The sequence below is a fragment of the Trichoderma reesei genome, assembly GCF_000167675.1.
Source record: "Trichoderma reesei QM6a unplaced genomic scaffold TRIREscaffold_7, whole genome shotgun sequence".
Classification (NCBI taxonomy): Eukaryota; Fungi; Ascomycota; class Sordariomycetes; order Hypocreales; family Hypocreaceae; genus Trichoderma; species Trichoderma reesei.
Window position 1 is genome coordinate 109537 of NW_006711154.1, and position 13942 is coordinate 123478.

At 53.8% G+C, this 13942-nt stretch overlaps 5 protein-coding genes across 5 annotated transcripts; all 5 read left to right on the forward strand.

Moving 5' to 3' along the window:
• Nucleotides 1-101: 101 nt before the first annotated feature.
• Nucleotides 102-2047, forward strand: TRIREDRAFT_106242 (uncharacterized protein; the record flags this gene model as incomplete). The annotated part of the gene is made up of 4 exons (XM_006964393.1): nucleotides 102-203; nucleotides 369-1468; nucleotides 1499-1669; nucleotides 2020-2047. The coding sequence occupies 4 exons, from the start codon at nucleotides 102-104 to the stop codon at nucleotides 2045-2047; spliced, it is 1401 nt and encodes a 466-aa protein (XP_006964455.1).
• Nucleotides 2048-3062: 1015 nt separating this feature from the next.
• Nucleotides 3063-4153, forward strand: TRIREDRAFT_3447 (uncharacterized protein; the record flags this gene model as incomplete). Its single annotated transcript, XM_006964311.1, has 2 exons — nucleotides 3063-3203; nucleotides 3290-4153. The coding sequence occupies 2 exons, from the start codon at nucleotides 3063-3065 to the stop codon at nucleotides 4151-4153; spliced, it is 1005 nt and encodes a 334-aa protein (XP_006964373.1).
• Nucleotides 4154-4900: 747 nt separating this feature from the next.
• TRIREDRAFT_106244 (uncharacterized protein) lies at nucleotides 4901-7094 on the forward strand (the record flags this gene model as incomplete). Its single annotated transcript, XM_006964394.1, has 2 exons — nucleotides 4901-5725; nucleotides 5817-7094. The coding sequence occupies 2 exons, from the start codon at nucleotides 4901-4903 to the stop codon at nucleotides 7092-7094; spliced, it is 2103 nt and encodes a 700-aa protein (XP_006964456.1).
• A 1097-nt stretch (nucleotides 7095-8191) lies between these two features.
• On the forward strand, nucleotides 8192-9913 carry TRIREDRAFT_106245 (catalase; the record flags this gene model as incomplete). Its single annotated transcript, XM_006964395.1, has 3 exons — nucleotides 8192-8207; nucleotides 8270-9187; nucleotides 9282-9913. The coding sequence occupies 3 exons, from the start codon at nucleotides 8192-8194 to the stop codon at nucleotides 9911-9913; spliced, it is 1566 nt and encodes a 521-aa protein (XP_006964457.1).
• A 1054-nt stretch (nucleotides 9914-10967) lies between these two features.
• On the forward strand, nucleotides 10968-12372 carry TRIREDRAFT_29716 (uncharacterized protein; the record flags this gene model as incomplete). The annotated part of the gene is made up of 4 exons (XM_006964348.1): nucleotides 10968-11054; nucleotides 11139-11951; nucleotides 12023-12064; nucleotides 12145-12372. Coding segments are annotated over 4 exons (1170 nt in total), but the record flags the coding sequence as incomplete, so codon positions are not given.
• Between the last annotated feature and the right edge of the window lie 1570 nt (nucleotides 12373-13942).

Genomic DNA, 13942 nt, shown 5'->3' on the forward strand with positions numbered 1-13942 from the left:
GATGGTCAAGTTGCCTTAATATGCTGACTACCTAGTAGCTTGCTTATACCTCCCTCTCTGGCATCTGCGACCGGCAAGTCTACCGCAAACCCCCTTTCACTATGGCATCTGTCTGTTGCCTGTGCAACAGTTCCTTCCTACTGCTCAGCGAGTACATCTGCCGACATGATTCAGACGCTGGGCTATACGAGATGCTGAATCATGTGAGCTTCACCATGTCAGCGATATTGCGTGACATCTCCTGCACCGATGCTCCTACTTCCCTCTTTACAGCGTCACCTCTCTTTATGATTATCTGAGTCCCTCGATTGGATTTATCCATCATTTTGTCTTTGCGTCTCTTTTTATATCTTCTTCTCTCCCGCTAGCCACCGATGGAACCACCATACGGCGCCGCAGTCGTGGCTCTCTCTCTACCCGAGCTCGTCAGCGAGATACTGGCGTTTTACTTCAACGCCAGAGACTGGAGAAGACCACGAGACAACCTGAACTACGCCGCAGCCATCCGCGTAAACAGTCTATGGTTCGACTGCGGCATCGAGCATCTGTGGGCAATCCCCGATGCCTTCATCTACCTCCGAATTGTGGCTCCGGAGCGGCGGCAAATATACGCCTCCAGGATCAAATACATGAGCGTGTGGTACGCAAGCGAACAAAGACAGATTTACGCGTTCCATGACCTTGACTTCCGCCGGTTGAAGCATTTCACAGCGACGGTCCCCTCGTTGACGTCCTTGGACGTACATGAGATGAGGCACATCTTCGTCCAGTCCCTGCAAACATTCGAAATCAACGGACCTCATGTCTCTACCGATATACTTGGCTTACTGCAAGATGGCTGTCCGAATCTCAAGTGTGTCCGGTTCTATACGTACGAGCATCCAGCCACCACTGCTCCATTTACAGAGTTTATACGAAACATGCCGTGTTTGAAAATATTCGCGTTTGATACGTCTGGGACTTTGGCTGCGTCTGATCGTTCAATCGATGGGGATTTCCTATTGAGCTTGGCGCGCAGTAACGAATTGACCATATTGCAAGTTCCGTGGGAATGGTCAATGGATGCCGCGAGATTTGCATCGAGACGACTTGCAGACCTCGAATCGTACAGCAATGTCAGGCCCTTCCCTTCGCTCGTGGATCTCGACCTCTCTGCCCCATCAAACGCCATACAAACGCTCGCTCCGATGCTGAGAAACCTCAGCCACCTCCATTTGACAGTCAAGACTGCAGATGCCGATCCGATAAAGCCTCTCCGGGAGCTGATCAACCTGAAATCCCTGGAAGTGACATTCAGATATGCCACGGACATTCCGGGAGCCTCATTTACTGGACTTGCAACGCTGACAAAGCTTGAGTGCCTGAAGCTGAAGCCCCTGCACCCCGTGTTGGCCAAGGTGACGTCTTGCTTCTCAGATGTAGACCTCGAGCTGGTTGCCCCCTGCTGGCCGCATCTCCGCACCCTTTCGTTCGGCGTCAGGTGTGTAATCTCGGCCAGGGGTTTTCGATCTCTTGCGTTTCACTGTCGGAAACTGCGCCGATGGGAGATATCCGGGCCACTGAAAGTTGATGAGCTGCTGCCAGACGGGTTCGCCGGGGCTGCGTTGTTTCCAGAGCTGGAGTACCTGCGGTTCGACGGGTTTGCAGGCGTAATATACGACAGAAACAGGTTCGTCTCCATACAGGCATCAACGATTTGATGTTTTGAGAAGACTACTGACGTGCTTGTTAGCAGTTGGGTAGGTCCTGTATACTTTCAATGCTTGCTGGGGTATCATTTCCCTCAGCTCCGGGAGCTCGTCACTCCGCACTGTCGCATGCGGCTGGACGAGCATGCCTTTACGGAGGCAATGCTATAGGAAGCGAGGCATCGTTATGGTATATTTCTGGATGATCCTGACCCCATGTTTGGGATGAGCTAGATGGAGGATGGCTTGTTGAGCGGTTTACATGTCTACAAACCTCCATCTGGTTGCATGTATAAGGTATGCTTTCTAAGCGTTTGCTGCATAATTGCAGCTTCTGGACATATGCCGACAGCGGTTGAGAACTTGTCAGTTATTCTTTAGCAATTATCAATCAGGCTCGTCTATTTTTCGATTTGGATACTCGAGCATTGACATGGTTCAATCAATGCAGCTCAACTCCTTTCTATGGGGCGGAAAGTCCCGAGGCTGGTCTGACGTCAACACGCCCGGCAGTTTCCAGGGTAATGACTTGCGATATCCGGAGCTCTGTCGACCTCTTTGCTCTACTGTATCATGTGCATCAGACAAGTCAGAGAATATTACCCTCCAGGCTGTACATGCCGTCTCTAGTCGAGATGAGGTAACACTGCTTTGATAATCTTGCCATTCCAAGCATCCTCAAAGCACCATCTTGTACATACTGTATGCAAGTCGTCCTTTACCGAGGATCAAGAAAGTCGCCATGTCGTCAGAAGTGACATACACGGCTGATTACAGCCCATCAACGGCAGATACCGACTTAAGCCTTGGCTCGCCACCTACCCCAGACGCCTGCTTATACAAGCGACACGGAACTTGCAGCTTTCGATGTAACCCGCCTGCAACAACCGGCCCGCGTCGGACCAGTCAGCCAAGCTTCTTTTTTGACGTGTCTCTCTCTCTCTCTGTCTCTCTGAAGCCGGGCATCGCGCAGGAGTGCCCGGCCCAAAGTCAATCCAGTGATGGCGCTTCTAGCGGACCGTCGCCCGATGCATGCGAGAGGAGCTGGCCAGTCTGCAGCTCGGGATGTTCCAGAAGGCTTGGGAGGCTTTTGCTTTTGGATAGGGCTTCTTGGCTGACTTGATGGGAAGGGGCTGACTTATTGCAAAAAAAAAAACAGGATGGGCTTGAATGATGTATTGGCGATCTGGGGAGGGGTTGATGGGTATATAAGTCGGGGGAAGACGAGCTGTTGAGGGAAGTTGCCATTCCAGAATTCAGACACAATTCGGATATACTACAACCAGGGTTACTGAGGACAACAATCAGTTCTTGACATCAATTGATACTCATCACCATTCACAAGTTTCCCATTATTACACATTCACAGCCACTATGCCGTCCTTCACCGTCTACACCGGATCCGAGAACGGCCATGTCAAGCCCAGCATCACCACCAAGCCCGATCAGCTCACCGGCGATCAAGTCTTTCTACGAGTGACTGCGTCTGGAATGTGCTTTACAGATGTGCACTATGTAAGTCATCATCCAATATCACCCGACAATTTCATCCCTCTCACTCCTTCTTACCAGCAGCTGCTGACCTGGAACCCTCCTCACAGAAACACGGACCCAACGCCCTCGGCCACGAAGGCATCGGCATCGTCGAAGAGACCGGCCCGGAGACCACATACCTCAAGAAGGGCGACCGCGTAGGCTGGGGCTACCAGACGGGCAGCTGCGGCCACTGCCTGGAATGCCTGCAGGGCCAAGAAATCTACTGCAAGGAGCGAAGCATCTACGGCTCGGGCAACACCGACCAGGGCAGCTTTTCGTCCCACGCCGTGATGCGCGAGGCCTTTCTGCATCCCATCCCCGACGACATGAGCGACGAGCTGGCTGCCCCCTTGCAGTGCGCTGGCGCAACGGTGTTTACGCCCCTGCACGACGTCGACTCGAACGACACGGTGGGCATCATGGGTGTTGGTGGACTTGGTCACATTGCGATCCAGTTTGCGGCCAAGCTCGGCTGCCGCGTCGTCGTTCTCTCGGGGTCTGATAGGAAGAAGGACGACGCCTTCAAGCTCGGCGCCCACAAGTTCGTCGCCATGAACAGCAGCAACCCGGAGGAGCAGCTCGGTGGCTGGACCATCTCTCGTCTCCTGGTGACGACGTCCGCGCAGCCCTCGTGGGACAAGGTGCTGCCTCTCTTGTCGACTCGCGCGCGCATCTATCCGCTGTCAGTGTCCGAGGACAACTTTGAGATCCCGTACATGCCCATCATCATGAGCGGCTTCACGATCCACGGGAGCCTTGTGGCGACGCGGGCTGTGCACCGCAAGATGTTGGAGTTTGCGGCCTTTCACAAGATTGCGCCTGTGATTGAGAGGTTTGACATGTCCGAGGAGGGCATCAACCAGGCGTTTGAGAGGCTTGAGCAGGGCAAGGTGCAGTATAGGGTTGTTTTGCTGCCTTTGAAGCAGTGAGGTATGTATGGGGTTGATGAGTGGTGCGCATAGCGAAGGGTGATTTGGGTTGTTTGATTGTTGGTCTTTTCTTTACTGATAATGGAGAAGTTTATTCATAGTTTGTTCTCATTGATTGTGTATTCTTATATTTCACTACTCCTGCAGGTGATGAATCCACTGATGAGAGCTGATACTAGATGTCTATCGTCAGGTTTTGGCACGCTCCATGTGGTCTAGGGATACTTACTCCATGATATCATGGTCCAGTCAGCTCATAGCTGCCTTTTTTGGATTGTAAGACATTGCTGCTTTCTGCTTTCTTACCGCTGCCAAAATGCGCAATATAGCCTCTGGAGCATCAGATGTAAGAAAGACAGTGTAAGTCATGGCTTAGTTAGTCGGCACGTCTTCTCTGAAACTCCCACGGTCATGGCAATTCAAGCTCTAGTTTCTCATGGCCATATGAAGCTACAGCGGAATCGCTACATGATAAACCAGAAAACTGGAATTTCTCAGTCTCATCTGTCCTCGACCAAGTCAAGTCAAATCCCGTGAGCTCAAGACAGTTTCAGTCGTTACGACAGAGAATCCAGAGCTGACCCCGGTAACCTCGGCTATATCGTCTAAGCCCACTTATACCAAGCTGCTCAATCACACGACACCACAATCTCCGCTCGAATCAACCGTCTCCAAACGCCTTCCTGACGCTTATCTCGCTTGGCTCGAGCAGTCGAGTAAAGAGGAACCACCATCCCTCGAAGAACCATGAGCGAGGTCAAGAGACGCACCCGCACCGGCTGCCTCACGTGTCGTGCCAGGCGCGTCAAATGCGACGAGCAGAAGCCCGCCTGCAACCGCTGCGTCAACGCCAACATCGAGTGCGCGGGATACGCGCCCAAGCGGCACATCGACGTGCGCCTCCCCGGCCAGCGGGCGTCTCTTGCACAGTCTCAAGCGCAGCAGTCCCAGCGAGGTTCGCCTGTAGCAGCGAATGCCAACGATGCCGAGGTGCGCTCTCCGCCACGACGACGACAACGACGACTGGTTCCTCCGGGCCCCGTGCCGAGCAGCAGCCCGCCGTCCGTCCCGGCCGCTTCTTCTTCTTCTTCTTCTCCTCCTCTGGCCGCGGATGACGCCGCCGCCGCCGCTTCTTCTTCTTCTGTGCCACTGCCCCGGCCCCAGTTCCGCCACGATGGCCTCCCGCTGGTCGGCCTGCCCAGCAACCCGCGGCTGTCTCAGCGGCCGTGCGCGGCAGCCCGCGAGGTCCTGGCTTACCACCAGGTCTTCTTCCGCACGCTGCCGCTGCTGTTCCCGGCGAACCACTTGCCCTTCTGGAGGGACCGGCTCTGCGACGAAGCCTGGTGCGTCGAGTATGCTCAGCGCGGGCTGCTTGCTCTGGGCTGCATGCACCGAGCTGCTCTCATGACTTCCATGTATGGCGAATACGACCAGGCGCGGGGGCTGGACGCCAAGGTCATTGCCGTTCAGGAGTACACGCAGGCGCTGCAGGAACTGTCGAGCCATCTCAAGGAGGCGGAAAAGGCTCCTGGGATCTTGTCGGCCGTCATGGTGCTCATGGCCTACTTTGAGGTGAGTAAGGAACTCTGAAGATGAAAAGTAAACCAGCAACTCCTTGAGGCATTGGCTCTAATAAGTGGATGAACGTCTCTGGGTATCATAGTGCTTTGCGAGCAACATCCCTGCCGCATATGGCCATGTCCGCACCGCCAAGTACTACTTGACGAGATACATGAGAACGTATCCGCCGTATTGTTCCAACCCTACCATGGAGGCTCTGGAGACGGCCTTACGAACTCTTGCATGGACCTGCTATTTGGCTGTGCCGCTTCCCGGCATGTTCCTCTTTGGAAATGGCCGAGAGTACAGTGACACGTTGATCGGGGCAAAGATACCCCTCTCACTGCAGCTCTTGGAGGACCTGGTAGAGTATGGCGTTTACGACGAGATATGGAACCTCACTCCAACCCAACAGGAACCATCCGCGCTGCTCAAGAATGTTTACCGGCTTCAAAAGGAGCTACGGTACCGGATCTCATATAATCTCGATCTCTATCCGCATTTAAAGACAGACACAGCAACTCTGGCAAGCCTTGAAGAGTCTGGAGAATGTCACTTTCCCATCCCCCCATCTCCTTTATTGCCATTGTCGCCAGAACTGTGCTACTCAGGGGCATTGTACAACTTCATCCTGGCTCGCATGTCGTGGATTCTCTGCCTGTATGACAAGAACCAAGATGCCAAGAAGCTGGAATCCGAAGCGTACATGTACTTTTACCAAACCATGCGGTTTGCGGCAACCTACGCCATAAACAACTCCAAGACTCTTCCGAACAACACGTATTCAACACACGTTTCTGTTACCAGCGAGGAGTTGGACAGGAGCCTCCTGCCAATGCTCTACATCACTGCCCAGTGCAGCGCCCAGCCGTCGTGGCTTCGCTGGATAGCGCAGTTGATGAAGCAGATTGGGGAGCAAGGGCTGTTCAACGGCTTCGTTCTGTCCGCCAGCCTCCAGGTCTTTCACAAAATGGAAGTGAGCCACAACATCATATCGACGGATGGCATCGAGCGATATCCGAACCCGGCGCTGCGCATCATCTCGACCCTCGTTCCAGAGACGAACGCCCAGGGCTTTGTGTGCTATTATGCGAAGCCTTCGAGAGTCAACAACGGCTGGACTAGTCGAGATACCGTTTCCTATCATCCTATTGCTCAGGCGCGGTTCTCTACTGAACTGGATGATGACCATGCGGCGAAGCGGGAGGTTGAGATGTATGATGAGCAGAGGTCCATGGAGGACCGGTTTACTTTAGAGTGGGTGCTGAGTCGTCCGGTGGCGAGCGGGTGGAAGAGCCGCTTTGGAGAGGTGGGATTCAGCCTTGATGATGTGCTTCGTGACCATATCAACGGTGGCCGCTTGTTGCCCATGGCTCAGTAGATACTAGGTAGGCCATGGGATGTTTGAAATGGACATTGGCCTTGATAGTTCATAGTCTACTGAGCCTTGCACGCTTGCTTCCAACTACCTTTTTGCGAGGGAAGGCCTCTTACTAGACCCCTCTCTTGGATGAGCCGGAGTACTACATCTGCGCTTCAACCGCCTGCCTAGGATATAAGAGCAGCATGGGGCTATCAGGCCCTCCACCTCTAAACTATTATCAACGAAAGACGACGTAGAAAGACGTCAATTATTTATGGAGGACGTTACGCACTCCACAATTGCTCCTGATGGCTTGCGTATCTCATCATTGTGCAGCCCGCACTATCGCTCAAGATATTCCCCTTTCAAGGTGCCATCCAGCGTTGAGCATTATCCGCCAGGAACCCTGACATCATCTGACATCGGATGCACTTCGTATCTACGAGTATTATCTTGAGTGACTCAGCTCAACTGCCGTGAAGATCTACCACTCGAGTCAATGTTATAAATCTTTACAGGATCTAAAGATCTGGCACTTACACGGATAGAAGGGGCTTACAAGACGATGGAGCATGAGCGTGAACAAGTACGGGCTCGCCATCTGTTCCCAGAAATGGAATCGCCTGAGAGGCTTTGCCCGATATGCCAACGGCGAGCGAGCTTCAAGCCGCATGCACCAATGGCGTTCAAGATGATTCGGGTAGCTGAACGGGCTGACGGAAAGCCGCCGGTACGTCACTGGCTTCACTTACACCAGACATCTCGGCCGAAAGCACATGGAAGGAGGCAATTGTATATAGAATTTTTGCAAGATGAACAAGTATAAAGGGAACAGGAGATTCCCGCTGGTAGCTGGATGTAGGAAACAAAAGAATCCCATATAATCAAGATTCTACTTGAGATCGCAGTCAAAGAAGATTGACTATTGCACTTCGACAATGAGGTCTACATCATATTCTGCGTCAAGCCGCCAGAACGGTGTGTATCACCCCAGCTGGCAAACATGTTGCAACTGATTATAATGATATTCAAAAGGCAACTGGCACCTGAATCATATTGAAGACCGCAACACTACATCCCAGCAGACGGTATACACCACCAGCAATGGAGCCCCAATGCCTCACCCGTTCGGTATGAACGATACCCAAAGTTCTTACACACATACCAGCTGATACTGACTTATCATCATACAGAAACACAGCGTGCTGGAGCAGACGGACCACTCCTCCTACAAGATTTCCACCTGATCGATCTCCTATCTCACTTTGACCGCGAAAGAATCCCCGAGCGAGTCGTCCACGCAAAGGGCGGCGGCGCCCACGGCTTCTACCGCACGACCAACCCGCTCGACGACCTCTGCCTCGCCGACATCTTCTCCGCCGAGGGCAAGGAATGCCCCGTCACCGTCCGCTTCTCAACCGTCGGCGGCGAGAGCGGCTCCCACGACCACGCCCGCGATCCGCGCGGCTTCTCCATCAAGTTCCGCACCCAAGAGGGCAACTGGGACCTCGTGCAGAACAACACGCCCGTCTTCTTCATCAGGGGCCCGGCCAAGTTCCCTCACCTGATCCATACCCAGAAGCGGCATCCCGCGAGCCACCTCGGCAGCGGCGACGACTCGACCATGTTCTGGGAGTACTTCTGCCAGAACCCCGAGTCCGTCCACCAAGTCATGTACACCTTTGGGGACCGCGGCATCCCCGACAGCTGGCGCCACATGCACGGCTACAGCGGCCACACGTTCAAGCTCGTCAACAAGCAAGGGTCATGGGTCTACTGCCAGATCCACGTCCGGTCGAAGCAAGGTATTGGCTTCCTGACCCAGGAAGAATCCACGAGGCGCTCTCCGGACGCCAACCAGAAGGATCTCTACCAGGCCATTGAGCGCGGCGACTTCCCGCAGTGGGATTTGTGCGTGCAGACCATGACCCCGACGCAGGCCGAGGAGCTGTGGGAGACGCAGAGGATCAACGTCTTTGACCTTACTCATTGCTGGCCGCAGGGACAGTTTTCGCTTCGCAAGGTTGGGGAGCTTTGCTTGAATGAGAATGTCAAGAATTACTTTGCAGAGATTGAGCAGATTGCCTTTAGCCCATCGCATCTGATTCCAGGTCAGTTTCAATATCTGCACAAAATTGCATCAGCTGGACGGCACGTCATCTTGGGCGAAAAACACTGAACTGACCTTGTTTGACCGAATCTTAGGAATCGAGCCTTCTGCCGATCCTGTCCTCCAAGGCCGCCTGTTCTCGTATCCCGATACGCATCGTCACCGTCTTGGAGCAAACTACCAGCAACTCCCCGTCAACGCCCCTCGCCCAGGCTATCACATGGCCAACTTCCAGCGAGACGGGCCCATGGCCTTCTACAACCAGGGTTCACGGCCAAACTACCTCTCGTCCATCGAGCCCATCTCTTTCAAAGAGCGCAAGACCAACCTGGACGAAACCCATGGTCACTTCGTGGGCAAGGCCGTTTCGTTTCTATCAGAGATTAGACCAGAGGACTACAACCAGCCGCGTGTTCTCTGGGAGAGGGTATTTGACGATGCCGCCAGGGAGAGATTCATTAACAATGTGGCGGGCCATATGAGCACTTGTACTGAAAAGGAGATTATCAGACGCCAGATTGGCATCTTTCGCGAGGTATCTGATGACTTGGCGACCAGACTGGAGAAGGCTACGGGCATCGAGGGGTATTCGGGCATTGGTGGGCTTGTTTTCAACGGTTGCCATAATGGAATGGCGAAGGATTCTGCTCTTCGAGCTGCGAACGGCCAGCCGAGGCTTCGCTTTGACGAGAGTAATGGGGCGCCTTTGGCTGGAACTCATGACTAGATGAGGTCAATGCCAGAAAGTCAGAGTGCGTACGTGTATCATCTGACACTGGAGTTGTGAAGCCAAAACCAGGTGGAGGTGATGTGAAGCGATCAGTTGATCAGGGCGCTCTGTTGGAGAGTCTGACGCTGCTTACCCGTCCATAAGACAAGCATCGGTATACTTCGTGTTGGTACATGTAGCTCATGAATGGCCCCTCAACGCTGTCTGCATGCACCTATGGATAATGCCAGCATCTGTGTAGTAGAGATGGCATCATTTCATGGCGATAAGCTGTGCTTTTGCACTCCGTGTTGGCACTTCCACTGTCTTACACGGCCCGAGACATAAGACGCCATGACCCTACCGTATTCGTTGTGCATGCATGTCTTGGGTGACAGATAGTAGATAACGATGCTCACTGATGTGCTTCTTGCCAATAGATTGATTTTTGACCCATTATCACCAGACAACAACCTCTGTATGACAGCTCGCTCTCGCGTCAAGAAAGATAAGGAGAGATCCACGTTTGAAAAAGAGTCAGACACCATATAATATTAATAGGTAGCGAGTGAGCAACTAAAAGACCCTAAGGCCGAAACTAGGCCTCGACTGACCCTCCACCTCGTCAGGCGGATTTTGTCCGTAAACTCGTCCATCTCATTCATCTCTCTCTCTCTCTCTCTTATGCGACAAAACCCGCAGTCCGGGCTGCGCAAACATAGGCACCGACTGATACCTGATCATTTTTCCGAAGCGCATCATTATCCATGGACACACACAGAATGCACGCGACCGCAGCATGACCGGAGCTTGATCACGGGCCCAGCAGTCGAGAGACAAGCGCAGAGCGAAGAGGCGCCGCTGCCGGTCGAAGCCGAGAATCCCCATAGACGACTAGACGATAGAGAGAAGAATACCATACATTCCGAAGCAAAAAAAAAAAAAGACACACAAAAAAGCGGTGATGCCTTCATCTGACGGCCTCGGCAGGAGACGGGCCTCGCACGGCGCTGTCAGTCTGGCGACGTCGGATGGCCGCGCGCCGGCCGTTGGCTTTCGAGAGGGCCTCGGCCTGGCGGGCATCGCGAGGAGGACGCTGGGGATATCCTTCCTGCTGCTGACCGTCTTCCTGTGGACGCTGTCCAACTTTCTCGCCAGCGTAAGGAGCACCTCCATTTGAACTTGGCATAGGTACTTGAGAGAGCCATGCGGGAAGCTGACGCTCAAGGGCTTGAACTTGTAGTTCATCTTCTCCGACGAAACCTACGACAAGCCCTTCTTCCTCGTCTACTTCAACACCTCCATGTTCGCCCTCTCCCTGATCCCCATGTTCATCCGATACCTCGCGCAGAGGGGCGTCCACGGGCTGCGGAGCGACGTCAGGCGCATGTGGGCGCAGCACCGGTTCCAAGACGCAGCAGCCAGTCCCCCGACGGACGAGGAGCACGATCGCCAAGCGCACGAGCGGCTGCTGGTGGACGAGCGAGACCCGGCGACAACAGCAATGACAGCACGAGCAGCAGCAATGACACATGCAGGCTGGAGTGCCGCCGCTACGGGAGAGAAGCTCGACTTCCGAGAGACGGCGGTGCTGAGCTTCGAGTTCTGCATGCTGTGGTTCATGGCCAACTACCTGGCGTCGGCATGCCTCGAGTACACGAGCGTCGCCAGCGTCACCATCCTCACCTCGACGAGCAGCGTCTGGACGCTCGTCTTTGGCTCCCTGTTTGGCGTCGAGACGTTTTCCCTGCGCAAGCTGGTCGGGGTCGTGGCGTCCCTGACGGGCATCGGCCTCATCTCCATGGTGGACCTGTCGGGCAAGAGTGACGAGAACAGGGGGTCGTTCCCGCACAAGACGCCCGCGCAGATTGCCCTCGGAGACACAATGGCCTTTCTGAGCGCCGTCGTCTACGGCATCTATGTCACGGTCATGAAGCGGCGGGTGGGCGACGAGGACAAGGTCAACATGCAGCTGTTCTTTGGGCTGGTGGGCCTGTTTAACCTTGCGCTGCTGTGGCCGCTCTTTTTCATTCTTCACTGGACGGGCATCGAGCCGGTAAGGACCAGAAAGAGCAATCCATCCCTTGGGAAGAACACAAATGCTGACGACAAGTTTCCAACAACCAGTTTGAGCTGCCGCCCACCAGCCAGATTTGGGCCATCATCATAGTATGTCAAGCCCCCCTCTCAATTCTCAAAGTCCTTCAACTCTTCTGCCGAGTTAGTCGACTCACTGACATTTGCGACAGATCAATGCCGTCGCGTCGTTTGTCAGCGACATCTCCTGGGCCCTGGCGATGCTCCTGACGACGCCGCTGGTCGTCACCGTGGGCCTGTCGCTGACCATCCCGCTGTCGCTCATTGGCGAGATGGTGCAGTACCAGCAGTACTCGAGCTTTGTCTACTGGATCGGGGCCGCCGTCGTCTTTGTCTCGTTTGTCTTTGTTAACCACGAGACGAAGGAGGAGGACACGGGCAAGGCGGCAACTGGCGCGACCGCTGTAGATGCCGACGATGAAGGCGTCGTGTATGGGACGCCCTGATGAAGCAAATGTAGCCCTGGATCTTATCCGGACATCCAAGTCTTTGTTTATATAATATTCCCTTTCTATGTAAAATGGATATCCAATGGCCTTATGAAGACTGTATTTATATTCTCGTCCTTTTTCCCCCCGACCTCATCGTCTTTGGCAGTAGATAGTTCCTGGCGCTAGCGCTACTGAGCTGATAAGGATCGCATTTCGCAGTTTGTCCATGATTCCGCATAACAAACTGGCAAATGCCCATTAATTCTACCTTAGTGTGACCCGCAATATCAACTCCGATGGAGCGCTTAAATCCCGATCGTGGCGAGTTGACGTTAATAAGAGAGAGAGAAAAGAAAAAATGCCCAGGCGGACTTTTGCTGCGACTCTCATGTTCAGAGAGCGTCTCCAGAGTTATTCGCGGCATCTGAGCAATTCTACAAGTACCCTTGCCTTGCTGTCTGGGGCTGAGAGACGTCCTTCAGTCATCTCATCTCATCTCGCCTCGCATGTAAGTCATGCTCGCGCACTGCCATCAACTGCTTGTGTATCACGTTGGATGTGCTCACACTCTTGCCTGGTTGCTTTACTCAGAGAATAAGAAGAGACCAGATACTACTACAGCCGCCGACCCCAAGACAGAGGAACAGACCTGGTCCAGCTGAGGAGAATTACCACATTCAGGGGCCCGTGACCGACAACCGGCCTTTCTCCTCCCCCCCTTGCAGCTCCAAAAGGCACGAGATCAAAGAACCGCGAGACACGGCCGCCGCAAGGCAAGCTTAGCAAGGCACAAGCCGTTGATTTGCGGTTCCGATCACATCATCTCATCCCATTTCCATGCCCTTTTGTGCTTGCTATCATATTCTCGGTGTACATTCATACATATATGCATGCATGCATACATCCATCCATCCACTCATTCTCCTGGATTTACCACTATCTGCACCAAGCTGCTTGCTTACACGGTTACACGCTCACGCAGCACAAGGGACAGCAAGGCAAGCAAGCAACCCTCCTTTGATGACGCAGAGCCTGCCAACGCTTCTTATCTGTCCCCATCCGTCTACTCCCTTGTGCTCTCGGAAAGAGCAAAGAGCAGGGTCCTCGGGAGCTGCTTGACGTCCTGAGGCCAGGGTCTAAGACAAGTGGTGCCTCCTGCCTAGCACCACCTTATTACGTGGGCATCACATGGTATGGACGCATTGTCTTTGGCTTCCTTTCCTCGCTCAACCGCTTCCCCGAGGCTGCCTCGTGTTGTTCTCCCCCCCTCTCTCTCTCTATTTGACCTGTTTCCTTCGCTGAACCATCTGTTTGGGAACATCACCCTTCTTTCTTATACCCTTCTTTACCTACTCGGCTCTCTCTGTGAGACGCTGTGTCGACAACTCGCAAGCATTGCCCCTACAGGATCTCACATATTCCCACTTCATCATAGCACCCTCTTTCGACTCTCCTCTCTGTTTTTTTCTCTCAAAGACGTCAACAACCATAATCTCACTCATCTCCCGCGCGGCCACAT